The sequence below is a fragment of the Nelusetta ayraudi genome, unplaced genomic scaffold (assembly GCF_046127955.1).
Source record: "Nelusetta ayraudi isolate G7.1 ecotype Tasmania unplaced genomic scaffold, CSIRO-AGI_Nayr_v1 ptg000127l, whole genome shotgun sequence".
Lineage (NCBI taxonomy): Eukaryota > Metazoa > Chordata > Actinopteri > Tetraodontiformes > Monacanthidae > Nelusetta > Nelusetta ayraudi.
Window position 1 is genome coordinate 657,260 of NW_027466177.1, and position 15,698 is coordinate 672,957.

General features: G+C 42.7%; 3 protein-coding genes and 4 non-coding genes across 7 annotated transcripts in view; 6 read left to right on the top strand and 1 right to left on the bottom strand.

The window, feature by feature from the left end:
* Positions 1-883: 883 nt before the first annotated feature.
* On the top strand, positions 884-6,302 carry rpl7 (ribosomal protein L7). The gene is made up of 7 exons (XM_076050373.1): positions 884-1,034; positions 1,527-1,626; positions 1,722-1,888; positions 3,734-3,871; positions 5,052-5,161; positions 5,595-5,810; positions 6,259-6,302. Exons 1-6 carry the CDS (start codon positions 1,021-1,023, stop codon positions 5,801-5,803), a joined length of 738 nt encoding a protein of 245 aa, XP_075906488.1. The 5' UTR covers positions 884-1,020; the 3' UTR covers positions 5,804-5,810; positions 6,259-6,302.
* On the top strand, positions 3,575-3,664 carry LOC142904433 (small nucleolar SNORD12/SNORD106). The gene has a single exon (XR_012929404.1). It is a non-coding gene; the product is annotated as a small nucleolar SNORD12/SNORD106 (small nucleolar RNA).
* Positions 4,646-4,738, top strand: LOC142904432 (small nucleolar SNORD12/SNORD106). Its single transcript, XR_012929403.1, has one exon. It is a non-coding gene; the product is annotated as a small nucleolar SNORD12/SNORD106 (small nucleolar RNA).
* Positions 5,319-5,407, top strand: LOC142904430 (small nucleolar SNORD12/SNORD106). Its single transcript, XR_012929402.1, has one exon. It is a non-coding gene; the product is annotated as a small nucleolar SNORD12/SNORD106 (small nucleolar RNA).
* LOC142904428 (small nucleolar SNORD12/SNORD106) lies at positions 5,863-5,956 on the top strand. Its single transcript, XR_012929400.1, has one exon. It is a non-coding gene; the product is annotated as a small nucleolar SNORD12/SNORD106 (small nucleolar RNA).
* An 873-nt stretch (positions 6,303-7,175) lies between the features above and the next one.
* On the top strand, positions 7,176-10,243 carry cunh8orf89 (chromosome unknown C8orf89 homolog). The gene is made up of 7 exons (XM_076050463.1): positions 7,176-7,555; positions 7,635-7,674; positions 7,848-7,939; positions 8,479-8,611; positions 8,936-9,043; positions 9,250-9,305; positions 9,510-10,243. The coding sequence occupies exons 1-7, from the start codon at positions 7,363-7,365 to the stop codon at positions 9,647-9,649; spliced, it is 762 nt and encodes a 253-aa protein (XP_075906578.1). The 5' UTR covers positions 7,176-7,362; the 3' UTR covers positions 9,650-10,243.
* A 3,667-nt stretch (positions 10,244-13,910) lies between these two features.
* The window catches only part of slco5a1 (solute carrier organic anion transporter family member 5A1), a 29,574-nt gene continuing 27,786 nt past the window's right edge, over positions 13,911-15,698 (bottom strand). The window contains exon 10 of the mRNA XM_076050363.1: positions 13,911-15,092. Coding sequence (XP_075906478.1) covers positions 14,623-15,092 — 470 coding nt within the window. The 3' untranslated portion in view covers positions 13,911-14,622. The remainder of the gene's footprint in view (positions 15,093-15,698) is intronic.

Consider the following 15,698-nt stretch of genomic DNA (forward strand, 5'->3'; position numbering starts at 1 on the left):
TCCTGATGAGACGCAGACGGATTTGTTTCACGCAAGAACAAAGCAGGCATACTTTGGCTGCGCAGGACGTCAACATATTTGATTTTGCATTCATTAATATGACCTACCTTTACAACGTTAGGCTCTGTGTGGAAGATCCATGATCTATTATAGCCATTGGCATTTATTTTTTTTTCAATCAAAAATGAAGACCTAGTTTGAAAACAGTAGCTTTTTGTTTTGTAATGACACACAACATTACAGGAGACATTGCCACTGTATATAGCCAGAAGGAACATACCTGTTGGGATAAATGGTTCAGTCATAACTGAAAGATGATTTCTGCTTTGTGTTATTTAAAATAGACGAGATTGCACCTAATAAAGTCCAAAAATGTTGGGATTACAAAATAAAAGTGTAAAAACTGTACTACATTTAGAATCAGAAGAAACAAGATTATGATACTGAGCTCGCAAAGACCTCGTTTTTCATCGTAAAATAAGTAGTGAGGTCTCTTTTTGGCTCCAGAGTACAGGATACAGCAATAAGACCCAGGAAAAGAAACGTATGAAGGCTGAAGGTAAAGCTAAAAATGAAGTTTTGGCTCCATCTTCTGGTCAAACTGTAGAATGTTAATATCGTTCTTCGTGGTGTGCTTTGTTTTTGTTTTTGTTTTATTTTTATATATATAAAATTCTACTCATACAAACAATAAATAATAACGAGTTTAAGAATTAATTTTAAAACACAGATATAGATGATGTGGCGTTTGTGACATTTCTCAACCCAATAACAGAAATCACGAATTACCAGTGTAAATTAGTATTGAATATTGTTTATTTAAAATTGAATCTCGGGTGGAAAAAACACAGCAAAAGGACACTTGCTCTAGAAGACATTAAAGAAAAGTTTTCGGACGATGTCGGTACTCGTTTCTGTAAGAAAAACAAAATCTGGCATCTGCGATGACAGTCCGGAGAGGTCCTAAATTCTTTATCCCGCACATGCGCAAAGGAAAATCCCTCTTTCTCGGTGGACGCAATGGCGGACGCAGAGTAAGTATTGTCTGTCATATAAGAATCATTTCACATCCTGCGAATAAACAATCATTTTTGATAACTTTCAACTTGAATAGATATTATAGTGTTTTAGCAACATATCCATGCCAGTATTGTTGAAATGTTTCTTGTTTACATCGTTATTTGAACGTTTTAAAAACACAGGTGTAGCCGTGATAGTTCCAACATGGCTGGCCCCTCAAATCATGTACACGTTGTTTAAAAAAAATAGCCTGGCAAAACTATTTTATACTGCGACTACACAGAGTATGAACTATAGTTGAATACCACCGACACCCAATGGCCTTCGTTATTTTGTTAACGAGAAACGCTAAGTTTCTGTGGAAGCCGGTCCGGGAGTTGCTATGTAGTTTAGCAGCAAGCTAGCAGAAGCTACGAGCTGTCTGTCTTGCAACGTGCTGTCGCAAGCATAGGCTACGGTTCCTTTCTTTCGAGCTTGGTCTTGAATTGTGATTATGTTTGCAACAGAAAAAAAGTTCCGGCGGTCCCTGAGAGCCTTTTGAAAAGGCGAAAGGCCTTCGCCACCATGAAGGCCATTCGAATCAAGAAGATCGTGGCTGAGAAAAAGGTAACGTTTCACTGAATTGACTGTCACTAGGTTGTGTGCAATTTGGTTAATTTTCGCTCATTTTCTCACATGCGATTTACCTTTGCCTGCCACAGGCACGAAAGGTGACCAGGAAGCTGATCTACAAAAGGGCTGAGAAGTATCACAAGGAGTACAGGCAGATGTACCGGCGTGAAATCCGCCTTGGTCGCATGGCTCGCAAAGTTGGAAACTTCTATGTGCCAGCCGAGCCCAAACTTGCCTTTGTCATCAGAATCAGAGGGTAAGTCTTGGCTAGGAAGCTGATGTTGCTACTTTAAACACCTATCATTTGCGCAGAATGCCACACCGTCATTAAGATGTCTTGTTCAATGGGATTTGTTATACAAGTCACTGTTTTCCAAGGTTGATTTTAATATTCTTAAACTAGAAATTTAAGTTTGTGGCAAGTTCTGAAAGTTTGAGACGTGTTGATGGTGAGCTTGTCTGTCAGCTTGTGGTTTTCCATGTGGATGCGTCAGTTAGTGGGATATGTTAGATAATGAATGCATCCTCATAGGAATTGCAAGCTTAGCTATTGTTTGAATTGAATACACCGTGTGCACAATTATTAGGCAAGTTGTATTTTTGAGGATTAATTTTGCTATTGTACTACAAGAATGCTTTTGGTCAATGCAAAATGTGAACAAACCATCGAACCTCAACATTTAAGTAGTAAAAGTTTTGGCTTTCTTCAGAGAATATCTTTATGTACACCATTATTCTGCAACTATTAGTGTGCACAATTATTATCCCACTAAATGAAAAACAAAATTTCCCATCTCCCTTGTTTATTTTTACCTGTTAAAGTGAGAATAATAAACAAACTGAAAATTAACAAATAAACTTTTCAGAAATTTAAAAAAAAAAACCTCAGTCGACAGTATAGCCACCCTTCTTTTCAATAACACTCACAAGCCTTCCATTGGCAGTTAGTCAGTTTCTTAATCTGGTCAGAATCAACTTTTTGTGCAGCTGCAACCATAGCCTCCGAAACACTTTTCAGAGACGTGTACTGTTTATCTTCACTGTAAATTTCCTGCTTAAGGGCCTAACAGTTCTCAATAGGGGTTAAATCGGGTGAAGAGGGGGGCCCTGTCATTAGTTTTTCATCTTTAAGGCCGACACTGGCCAGCCATGCAGTGGAATACTTTGATGCATGTGATGGAGCATTGTCTTGCGTTAAAAATCAAAGTCTTCTTGAAAGATGCAGACTTTTTCCTGTACCACTGCTTGAAGAAAGTGTCTTCTAAAAATTGGCAGTAGGTCTGAGAGTTGATTTTGAGTGCATTTTCAATGAGTGTCTCTGAGAACTAAATACCTTGTACTTCTTGACACTCCATGTACGTTGCAGTTGTGAAATATTGCAGACCTGGAGGATTCTCGACACGTTTCTTGCGACCCTGTTTACTATTTACAACAAAACATTTGATGGTTCTGTGATCATGTCCCAATATCAGATATTTCATGTGTGCTGCATCCCTCTGACAGACTTTTTATTTATTTTTTCAATTTTTTGACTTTTCAGAGTCAGTTAAATCTCTTTTCTCTCCATTTTTCCTGAGGAAAATAATCTGCCTAATAATTACGCACACCTTGATGTAGGGCGTTGATCTCCTTAGGCCACACCCTCCCTGGTTGCCTCCTCTTAGCATTCAAATTTACACAGCTTGGAGTTGGAAATGAAGGATAAAATGATGATATGGTCAAAATAGTCACTTGCCTAATAGTTGTGCACACAGTGTATATTGGGCTTCTGTATAACAGATCTTATTAGATTACATCTTTAGTATAAAGTGTTAAGTGTTCATTTAACTTACAGCGTTCAATCAAATCTAATTGATTAAGCTCAGTTTAAAATCTGTATTTAAAAGATGGATGTGCTGGCATTCTGCGTAAATGTTTAGGAGAAAGCTTGTACGTGCTTCACGTGTGGTTAATGATGTTTGCTCTTTCCCCGACTTATCGACTATGCTGATAAAGATTTTAAAATTAAGCCAATTGTTTCTGAAACCACCACTGTAATCAATGCAGAAGTTGCGCACAAACGTTGACCTCCACGCTAACCGCACGCTCTTGTGGTTCCTAGTATCAACGGTGTCAGCCCAAAGGTCCGCAAAGTTCTGCAGCTTCTCCGCCTGCGCCAGATTTTCAACGGCGTGTTCGTCAAGCTGAACAAGGCCTCCATCAACATGCTCAGGATCGCTGAGCCTTACATTGCCTGGGGGTAAGGATGCTCTTCTTGAAATAAGATGTTACCCATTTGTGCAGACAAAAGTAGGATCTTATTGCAATTTTTGTGCACCTTAGTGAAAATGCAAACTGTTTTAACATAACATTGTTGCCCTGCTTATCAAGAGAGTCTGGCTGCAGACCTGCACTGTCTGAAACCAAGTACAGCGGAAAGCAATTCTATCTAGTTGCTGTGTTGTGCTCAGTGATTACCGTAATACCTAGTATACACAGAGCAAGCGCCTGCTGGCTCGATCGCTTTTAACGAACTGTTGGCTTGACGACAGTTCGAGAACGTCAGATCAATCAAAACTATTTGAGATGCTTGAGCAGTGTAGACATACAAATATAAATACCATCCCCAGTTTTCAGAAATGCAAGTATTTCCCGGTGTCTCTAACCCAGAAGGGAGCAATTAACTACTGTAGCGCCATCGTTGCCGATTGATTACCGATTTAGATGATGCTGGTGCCTCAGTCTTTTTTTATTTAGTGAATGCAATGCGCTTCCATAAGAACAAGCTTTCCATTTCTATTGTATATTGTATTGTATACTCCTGGTAGCTTTCATAACTGTGTTTTATGAGGTGGATTTTTATCGACACAAACGCAGCCATTGAAATGTTTGTCTTGTGACGATCTCCCAGTTTCTAACATTTTTAAAACGTCATGTATATGTAATAATCTAAACTTCCGGTCCTGACAGTGCAGGTCCTGCAGCCAGACCCCTCTCCTGCTTATTGCTGTCTGTTAGTGTTCTGTCCTGACCTGATGTGGTTGATGATGCTCAACTTTTTTCCCCATCTTATCGAACATGGTGAATGGAAACTGAAAACTAAGCCAGTTTGGTCTGAAACCACATTCAGTAACAGTAATAAGAACTTGAACAGACGGCAACTTCATTTTATTTAAAGGATAAAAAATAAAAAAAAACAACTTCCTGTTATTTTGTTTGATGTTTTAAGTCACCCTAGGATCTAATGACGTGAATTGTCTCAAAGGTTATTTGTTGCTACAGTAGATCTGGTGTGCCAAAATCATATTTGATAATAGTTTGTATCTAAATTCCCTCTTGGAACAAAGTTTAATTCACTGATATCCACAAGCATTTTTTGAAAGGATCTGAATTCATGGGCTGCTGTCCTCATCTAATGGCTTGCTCTTTGGTCCGTCCAGTTACCCCAACCTGAAATCTGTGCGTGAGCTCATCTACAAACGTGGCCACGGCAGGATGAGGAAGCAGCGCATCGCCCTCACAGACAACGCCCTGGTGGAGAAGGCCCTCGGTATGCCTTTGCTGTAGTTTCTGCATCCATGGTGCATAGCATGCTGATCATTTTAGCGAAAACCCAGAACACCCTGGAGAAAATGTAAAGTTGACGCCTGTCACTCTTGCTCTGTAATAGAGCGATAGACTTATGATTGATTCACTGCTTAGGTTGGCATGTGGTTAATGATGTGCTCTTTTTTCCCCGTCTTATCGACTATGGTGAGAAACTGCAAACTAAGCCAGTTGTGTCTGAAACCACATGCCTGCATACAAGTGCATTGTTTTTTAAACAACATTTGTTAAACATACAACATCTGCATTGAACTGTCAAGGCAATTCTGTAGTGTTTATCACTATGCACTCTGAGACGTTGCACATGCCGTAACCAGAGACCTTAACGTTTGATGTGGTCTGGTAACGCTGTGGTTGGTGCGTTTGTGATTCTTCAGGCAAATACGGCATCATCTGTGTCGAGGACCTCATCCATGAGATCTATACAGTTGGAAAGAACTTCAAGCCCGCCAACAACTTCCTGTGGCCCTTCAAGCTGTCATCACCTCGTGGTGGCATGAACAAGAAGACCACACACTTTGTGGAGGGAGGCGACGCTGGCAACAGGGAAGACCAGATCAACAGGATGATCAGGAGAATGAACTGAGTTAATGGTGAGTTGTGGGCAAATTGCAGCCAACTATCAAAAAATGCCTCCATTTTTTAGACGTGGTTTATGATGCATATACTTTTTTCCCCATCTTATCGACTGTGGTGAAAACGCGTCTGACTTTAAGCCAACTATGTCTGAAACCACGTCTTTATTTGGATGCCATCCTTGACCTGCTTTGTTCTATGCCATATAGAGACAAAACAAAATTTAGCTGTCTGATTTTGAAGAGCTGGAATTATTTGATTTTTGTTTTATCTATTTTAGCCATTAGTTTCTGTGAAAAGTTCCTGAAGTGTGGTGGAAAAATAAGAATTATCTTATGATTAAATGATAAGGATGGTGTTGGAATTATGTTTAGTTTAGATATTGGCTTAATGGTTAGGTTGTTTAATATATCCAAGACAGAAAATCAACACGACTGATCTAAATTCCTTTATTTTGTCTTTCAGGTTTTCAAAGGACTCAAATGTACAATAAAACTTGGAAAGAAAAATGTGTCTTCTTGTCATTACTGTTGGGATTTATGATGTTTCAAAGTTCACTTACTCATGACTGATGACAGGTTCTGAAGGTAAGTTCAGAAAGGAAGTGCTAAATGGTGCAAATAACAGCAGCAGCAGGTTATAAAAAAATGTATTTAACTAGTGAAAACTGCATGAAGGGAATTTCCCAAAGTCACATAGATGTCATGCATTTTGTTGAGACTTGGTGATCTACGCAATGTGTAGGCAGGAGGATCCTTTAAAAGAAAATAAGGTGATCCTGGTGTGTTACCAATGCCTGTTGGAAAATAATTTTTAAATGTTGAAACTGTGTCCACACAATGTATTTGCCATGCCATATGTTGCAACCCCATAAACAGCTCGCACCCAACGAGCTCAAACACAGTAAATGGGCCAAAAGTTGCAAATGAAAATACCTTTTTATTTTAGAGGCAAGATAAATAATGTGACCAACTTAAGAAAACTCCCAAATCTACCCCAAAAACATAACCAAATGCTGGTGACCAGCCAAAAGTAACAAAAAGAAAGAGCCACTATTGCCCAACTATTGCCAACTGAACCCTAAACCGAAGAGAAATTAAGCCACGAAAACTGAACTACTGAGCCCACCAGAAAAGAAGAAATTGGAAAAAAGTACAAATACACAGAAGTAAGGCTTCTGCTGATGCTGGACGGTGAATCAATCAAAAAGTGAGGGAGGGCTGTAATCACCTCCCCCTCTTTATTAGGTCCTGAACGCTACGCAGCTCCACCTGTGGGACAGGAAACAGGAGCACAGGGTCGGACTGATTAACAAGAAGGAGGCTGAACCATGTAACACCATGTAACACCATCGCACAACTCGTTCAAGTCACCCGTCTAGTATAACGGACCTGGTGGAAGCCTGTTGCCATGGTGACGCAGCGACTCCATTAGCATTGCCAGCGGAGGGCTTTCTGGTTTAGCGGTGCAGCTGTGGGGATGAGTCGCGCGCTACTGTACACACCGCTGCGATGACGTCGTAGTCCGTGCGGGACAAATCAGCCGTTCCACTTTGCAATCGTTCATCCTATGGCAGCTCCGACGATGACCCTCCAGCTCAACGCGTCTCTACCCGCCGCGGCGCCTTCAACATCGGCCGGAAGCAGCCAGCGCGGCCCTGATGCTGCCGGATATCCAGCCGACAGGAACATCAGGATGGGCACCGTGCTGAGGCCAACGACCTACATCAGGGGGAGGCATCCATTAATACAACCTTTGGGCAGTGAGTACGCGTGCTTCGCGTGCGTGTGCAGCTCGACGCGCGTGTGCACGCTTTAACGCTGCCTGTCTCTCTGTTGTAGTGGCCAGGGACTGGAAAGCCTTCGGCGTCATAGATGAACGGTGAGCTACAGCGGGGAGTGACGCATCTCATATTGCAATCTTTGCATGACTGTTTTGTTTTGTTTTAGTTTTTTTTTTTGTTTTAGTTTTTGTCAATTTTCCGATGTGTATTTTATTCCGCTGAGATTGTGATAGCGTAGGTGGTTCTCTACTCTTTTCATATTTCTGTGTAGGTCACCTGATTTAGCCAGAGATGACACAGTGGCGTCAGAATTTGTACCGGAAAAGGACATTTGTGGGAGGCACTTTCTCTTTGATAAGAAATGTAAGAGGCACATTGAAGTTATTTCGAAACAAAACGTTATTTCAAACAATTTTTTTTTTCTTTTGTCGCATTAATTCCCGAACTTGAAGGACGTGAAATGGAATTTACATTGAATTTGTAGTTTGTCCTTGAAATGTAGCCTGGCGTGCAGAAGATGGCGCTGTCGTTTAAATAATACGACTAGATACAGCGCCAGCGAAACGTTTCGATTTGCCACGGCAATATTTTAGTCGCTATGACGACGAAGTGAATCAAAATCAAGTCGAATCCAATGTTATTTGCACGGCACCAAAGATTGCAAGCCAAGATTGCAACGGTTAAAGCAGACTTTCCAAATTTTAGCCGCTCGACGGTCACATTTCATGGATCCGATGTTACAATCGGAAACATCATTGAAAACTGGTTGTTGACCCGAAGCTTCTGCACCTTCCTGACCCCCATTTTTCCTTTTTGTCAATAGATCAATTGTTGTCCCCCCCCCCCCCCCCCCCCCCCCTATGTTTTGGTTTTGATTGGCTAAATGTTGAATTGTTTTCCAGGCATGAGGCTCGAGAGGCACCCGACCGCGATTCCGCCGTTGCCGAGAGACTACCACGTCCTCAGACGTGGCACGCTGCATCCCTTCTCCAAGGACCTTTCCCACACACCGATGAGGCACCCCCCCATCCTGGGGTAACCCGTGCCATGTCATGTCTCTCGTTTGTAGCCGCACTCTGTTGAAGTCAAGCAGGCCTATTGCAGTCATTAGACCGAGTCGCTGCCTCGTGAAGGAAAGTTGCCATCACACAGGGGGAGGGTTCACACACTTTGGCGCCTGCCAATTCATCCGTCGTCACCGCGCGTGACACCGACGTGCTTCTATGTTTCAACGGAGACTGCATGGCTCTCACCACAGTTTGGATTTGTGACAAATGACGACCTTATAGAGTTGTTGTGGTCATCTTTTCACACGTCCACTGTTATCGTCCCCATTATCTCTCGCCTTCTGTCCAACAGCTGCTCTGACAGATGTGACCTGAACACAAGCCCGGCCCTGTTTTATCCCTCCAGTTTAGTCCTGAATGGCAGAAACACCATCCTCGTTGAGAACTGCAAGCTTGACAGGTACCGAATCACTAAGGAAGCAAATGTTTTGATCCAACGGCTGTTGGATAAAATTGGAAAAAAAAAAAAAAATCTACTTGCACACCTTCCCTGATTTATTTTTGAGTTTTTGAGTTGTGCATTGCCCCTGTAAAGCCTGTTTTTAAGGCCAAATAAACTATTATAATTGATCTGTCTGTGTATTGTGCTTGTCCACTATTCTGCAGGCCCAAGGTGAACTACCCAACCTACAACCTCCTGACTGTTAAAGACAACAATAGCGGTGAGTTAACGATTTTTTTAAATATCCGACGGTCGAAGTGCAAAAACAACACGCTCCTCGTTTTAAGTACTCTGAAATCCCACCCAGTACAAGTGAAACAGATCAAGTGCTCTTGCTAATCAGTTAAGCAAATACCAATGTATTTCAATTATCTCATCTCAGTGATCAGCCGTTAAGTTAAAGGGAGCATTGTTGTGTCCGCAGTCCAGTCCTATCCGGACCCGGTGGCCGGGGCCCCGCGCTCATTCGTCCACCGGGTCTCTGAGCTGTCCTCTCTGGAAGGAGACACAGTGAGACAAGAAAAGCTCAAGAAAATGAGGAAAGCCCGAAAGCCACCGTCCTGACAATCAGCCTCCTCCCAGTCGCCCCGCTCCAGGATCAAAACCTTGGAGACTGTGCCAACGACGGCTGAGCAGAGTAAAACTTCTATGGCACCCTGTTCATTTCAGTGGCTGGCGCTGATCGCATGCTTGTCCACACTGATACTATTTACCTGCTTGACATGGTTGATCTTCACATTCTGGGATTCCTGACCTGGGCTCTTTTTTTTTTTTTTTTTTTAATTTACAACACAAAGAATTTTCCTGTAGCGACTCTATGTGTTTTCTTGAATACAATATGCCGATGATGAATGTTTTTTTTTTTTAAAGATATTATTTTCTGTTCCTACTTTTTCATTTGCCCTTCTAATGGCTTGCAATAGCTGTTATGTCTTACTGCCATGTTTGTCACTGTTACTACGCTATGTACAACGATTAGAACGCTGTCAAATTTGTGAGTTCAGTACAAAATTGCTCTCAAATAGTTGACATTCACGAACTCACTTTGTAAGGTAGGTGAAAAATGTATTGATTTGTTAAATAGTCTTGCAAAACCATAACTGTGCCTTGTCAAATGTCTTCCTGGAAAAAATATATATTTATTTTTTGTTAATGTCAGTCTTTTCAATTATTTCTTTTTTTGTGGGGATAGGCAGCTTTGTGTTGCATCTTGGGAATAAAAAAAAGAGGGGAAAATATATAACACAATAAAGCAGAGAAGAAACAAAGATAAGATAAGGCCTTTACATTTCACAAGAGGCAAAGGTGCCGAGGCCAAGACGGAGGAGTTTGTGCCTCTTTCACAGGTAAGCGAATTGCTTCAACAAGCAGAAGGAGACGCTTTTAGCCTTGCTACAACAACAAAAGCGACACCTTGAGAGGCTTTGTGAGAGACATTATGGACTCAACCAACTCAAGACAAGATACATTATCCAGAGAGAGAGTTACGAGATATCAAAACAAGCCTGCAATTTAGACAAAAAAAGAAGTCGATGACATTAAAAAAGGAAAGCGTTAAACAAGCAGAGCGTCGTAATTCAACCCAGAATGACTTCTACAAAATGGAACATCTGGAGGGTCGGTCTCGGCGCAAGAACTCCATAATCGATGGTATTGCGGAATCACCAAGTGGAGACTTGGGCTGAGGCGGAAGTGACGGTGACCAGAGATTTTCAATGAAGAATTACAGCTTCATCAGTGCAGGTGCACCTCTCAGTGCCGGCGGGTCCCACCGGTGCAGGTCCTGCAGCCAGACTCTCTTGGAGGCAAACACGGGCAATTGGCTACAGGCAACGTCTCATGAAAGCTGGTGGACGAGGAGTCGGGTAAGTTAACGTGACGTTGACAGCGCTGGTTTACGAACGACAACTACACTGCGCCGTGTTGGGAAAATGCAGCTGCGTTTCCATTACAGTTTTTCCGCTAAAGCGAGGTTTAATATCGCACTGCATCCTGTCAGATGATAGCGTTGTATTTTTTTTTTAGGAGCAATACAAGCATTTGAACAAAATAAATGTTGTGGTTGTCGGCCTCTGGGCAAATTGTCGACATTTTAAAAATAGGGTTTTTATTAAAACCGCTATTTTTTAAACAAATTTCGACAAAGTCCAATTGCGATTCGCAGGCGTTTCCATTGAACGGCGGATTTCACTTAAAATTAATGACATTCCAAACTTTGAGCTAAGTCACATTATTTTCTTTATGGATAACCTAGACAGCTCCGTACATTTATCTCATGTACATTTTACTTGTTCAATAAAGTTAAAAAGAAAAAACACCGCGCCATTTTCACTTGAAGTGAACTGGTCACGTGTCCCCGGTACGTCACGTCCGGTGACGCGTAAACGCGAAATAAGTGTTTCCATTACACTTTCGCGATAAACATCGATAGCCACTGCAGATATTATAGTGGTGTGTTTTTAATGTAAGTTATTTAGAAATGTGTTTTTTGTCATACTCAGTTAAGTGATGTGTGTAACATATTTAAGTTTATATATACATATATAACATACATAATTAAATGCAGAATCCATGGTCTGTCTGATTATTTAAAGAAACCCACTGGACTTTTCCTGGATGTATGTAAATCATTTTTACAAGAATAAATAAATAAATAATAAAAAAAATGACACAAGTGATTTATTTTTCTCATTTTAATGATAAATCAAGTATTGGAGGCATTTGTAAACCAAAAGTTCACAAACATTATTTGACTTTTGCTCCTGCAGAACAATAGCAACAACTTTTAAAGTACTGGTTCTGATCTGTCCAGGAGAAAAGGGAAAAAAAAAAAACACTTTCAGATCAAACACTGATGAAAGTAAAATGTGTTAAAGCTAACTACAGTTGAGCTGTAGTACAGTAAAGGCAGACACCCCTGCATTTCATGTGTGTAATGGTAGTTATAGCAATTTTTGGATGATTGTCCAACCTTCCCCACTGGAGAGCGCTGTTTGTCGCTTCTCAGCCATTACGACTTGTCAAACAACGTTTGACAAACTTAGTTTTTGTCAAACAACGAAATTCCAGGCAGAACAAATTTGTATTTGCGACTCTTTGAGCAGCGCAGCGCTCCAGAGGAAGGTTCGAAAATCTTCGAAGAGGGGCGTTCTGAGTTGTACAGTATGATTTTTATCGTCACAGGAAGAAAAAAAGAATGCATTGCAGTAAGTCAACCCCATTCCCACATGACAAAATACACCCTTTCTCATGTTGTAACACTGTTCAGGCACCGAGAGAGAGGGGGGAGAGAACCTCCCAGCTTTCTGCTTCTTTTTTGCAGCTTTAATCGTTTTTTTTTTTTTTTTTTTTTTTTTTTCAATTTTTAGCTACAATCCCACGGGTTAGTTCATAAATATGCGTCTAACTATGTGTGAGCTGGATAATACACTTCGTTTGCTCTACCAAATATTTACACAAATGGTCACTTATGAGTTTCAGGTGCCTATCAAATATAATCACTGGCATGACCGCCCGTCTGCTGCCGCAGCTCAGCAGCAAACCGCGAGTCTTGGCTGAAAACCTTTAAATGTATTTCACTGCATCGAATTCTTTGCTTACTACTGAAAACAAAATGGTACTCATCAAGATATAAAATACTGTACTTTTAGTGGAACTTGCATCCCCCTTTTATCATAAACTCGTTTAAAAAGAAAAAAAATTAAAATATGTAACACATTTACTTTTTTTTTGAAGTGTCCTTATATATCTACTACCGAACAAAGCTTCTTTTTTTTTTTAAATCAATTTAAATTATCATCATAATTATTATTATTTATAACAAGGAAAAGCCTCATCGTGACCTCTTCCATTTCTCCAGCCACGTAGGAAAAAAAACAACACGAAATGAGCCCGCGCTCAAAGAACATTAGACACGTCTTTTAAGGTCAGGTAAGGCTCGTGCAGTTCAAATCAGCACCTGGTTTCGACTCGGTCCAATTCATGGCTTGTACTGAAACTTAAGTAGACTCGGCCAACAACGCCCCTGGACGAAATGAGCCCGACGGCAGATCGAGGAGGGTTTTGCTCAGGCTGTTGAGATGGCCAAAGCAGTGATGCAGCTCATTCATCAGCCTTGAAACCAAGAAGGCCCCTTTCAGCTGAGCAGGCCTGGCAAACAGCATCATTGATTGACCACTAGAGGGCTCCCCTAACACACACACACACACACACACACACACACACACACACACACACACACACACACACACACACACACACACACACACACAGCAACTGCCTGCTGCACGACTAAAGCCTGGACTTCTGGATCACGACTATGTACATGTGATGACCTTTGGAAAAAAACAAAAAAAAACCCACGGGGGATGTTAATCATTAAAGCCAAAGAGATGCATCCTTTCACTTTACAGCAGTTTCCCCCACACGCGTTTTCCTTTGAAATTTCCAGTTTAGCGTAAGAAATGAAAAAAAAGAGAAGAAGAGGAGAATCACATTCATGGACAGTAGACAGTAGTTTCAGCACATTATCACAGAAGGGTTTTCCTACTTTGCCATGGCCAGCCTGTGAAAGCGACAGGCTGACCATGGCACACTTTAACGTGATTAAATATTACATTTCCTGTGGACTGAAAAGACTGCGGCTGAAACACTGCGCTGTGCGTGCCCGCCGGCGGTCAGCTACATGGTTACTCTGCCAAGGCGAGAAAAAGAATACAGGCGGCCCGTTTCTGGGAAACTGAAGGCCGACGGCAACTGACGGTGGCGGCGGCGCCCGGGCCTCTCAAAACCCCGAGACGACGGCGACTGGCTTTTTTAACAAAAATTTTTAACAACCACACTCCCCGTACATGACTGGACTGGCCGGGATCGGCCTGTGAGGCACTGTTATGGAAAAGAAAGGCATAAAAGAGATGAAAGGATTAAAACAAACACACACACACAAAACAGACACCAAATCCCACCGCTTTGCTGTTTTCTGGAAATCTATAAATAACGCGTGGAGGCTTCGGGTCCAACGGGGTGGAATGGCGAGATTAATACGAGGCGGACGAACAAACGGGATGTCGGAGAGAACCTGCGGTGACGGCGCCCGGCGTGTGTGAACTGAGCGGAGGAGAGGAGAGTTTGTTTTTTTGTTTCCAGGTGGCGCTGTACACTGGATCTTGCATAGTACAGGTTTGTCACTTTGTGCTTCGGATGCTGCGGTGGATGACGTCCCGTCTGTCCGCACGGAGGTCGTCACGTCCTGCCCTTTAACACTAGCACCGTTGTCATGTGTTTACATTGTCCACGCCTTCTGTTAGCGCGCAGGGGGGTGGGGGGGGTCCTGGCCTCCTGCCGTGGCTTTTCCAGCTGATGATATGTTCAGAGTAACGGATCATCCGCCCCTTTTGCCTAAAACAACGAGCAGCCCTTAAAAAAAAAAAGACGGTGGGCGCACCTGGCGTCCCTGCCCATTCGGTCCGATCTCGGTGCAGAAGGACAAACAGGAAGGCACGTGTCACGATTGGCGTTGGCGGCGGCGGCGGCGGCTCTCAGACGTGGGCGGAGCCTCTGTGCTGATGAGGCAGCAGGATGGGAGGCGTTATTGCTTTGAGGGAGTTGCCGGGGCAGCTGAGGCTGCTGTGGCCCCGGTCCAGCAGGAGGGCGGTGGCGGTGGCCGCCGGCGGGTCGGACCGGGGCGGGATGAAGACGGGGCAGGAGCGCGTGCGGGCGTGGCTCTTGTGGCCGCCCACGTGGCAGATGAGGTCGCTGACGGTGCCCAGCGGCGGCAGGCGCTGGCGCCAGCGCTCGGCCCGCTCTTCCTTGTGCTTGATGGAGTACCAGGTGAGGAAGATGAAGACGAAGCCCACGAACTTGAGGCTGGCGGCCAGGCCGAAGTACACGAAGCGGAAGGAGGTGACGTCGTACTCCCAGCAGGAGCCGTGCACGCCGCAGTCCTGCTGCCACAGCATGCAGGTGGTGTCGATGACGGCGCCAAAGTAGATGGGCGTGGGGATGTAGGCTGGTTGGACAGAAAAATATGTCAATGATAGGGCCGGGACTTTAGCTTGCTAATTTGACCATTACACGACAGTGTTAAAAGAAAACAAACAAACAAAAAAACATTTTATTTTATACTCTAGATAACACAGAACGTTTCTCAAATCGCAAGTTTCTGGTAATACCGATTATAGCGTCGCACCGAGTGACGTCAGACAAGCGGAAGACGGAGTAGTTTTGGGCGATAACGTGCCTTTCTTAGCTCGTTGGATGGTAAATTTACATTTAAAAAGCAGTGGAGTGGAAGCCTGGATAACAGCGCTGTTCTGTGCAAACTGTGCCCCCAAAGAGTTTCCATTCCACCACAAAACACGTAGCAAACTAGTACTAGCACCGGAGCTAACAAAAACATCAGATCACCAAATACAACCAAGCAGAGTCGCCACCAACTCAAATATTGCTACGCAATTAAAATACAATTCATTACGATTAATTCATTAATTACAAAAGGTCATAATTCATTAGATTTTTTTTGTTTAAAGTCACGTCCCACCACTAATTACTGATCAATCGGCATCTTAATGTACTTCTGCCTTTGTACAGTTGATCTAAATAACTGATTTATAGA

Bases quoted from the DNA above. Each gene is read 5' to 3' on its own strand.
- cunh8orf89 (XM_076050463.1), top strand. From the start codon at position 7,363: ATGGCAGCTCCGACGATGACCCTCCAGCTCAACGCGTCTCTACCCGCC. The intron at 7,556-7,634 runs GTGAGTACGCGT...TCTCTGTTGTAG, and splicing joins ATTAATACAACCTTTGGGCA to TGGCCAGGGACTGGAAAGCC. The intron at 8,612-8,935 runs GTAACCCGTGCC...TCTGTCCAACAG, and splicing joins AGGCACCCCCCCATCCTGGG to CTGCTCTGACAGATGTGACC.
- rpl7 (XM_076050373.1), top strand. The intron at 1,627-1,721 runs GTAACGTTTCAC...TGCCTGCCACAG, and splicing joins AGATCGTGGCTGAGAAAAAG to GCACGAAAGGTGACCAGGAA. The intron at 1,889-3,733 runs GTAAGTCTTGGC...TGTGGTTCCTAG, and splicing joins TTTGTCATCAGAATCAGAGG to TATCAACGGTGTCAGCCCAA.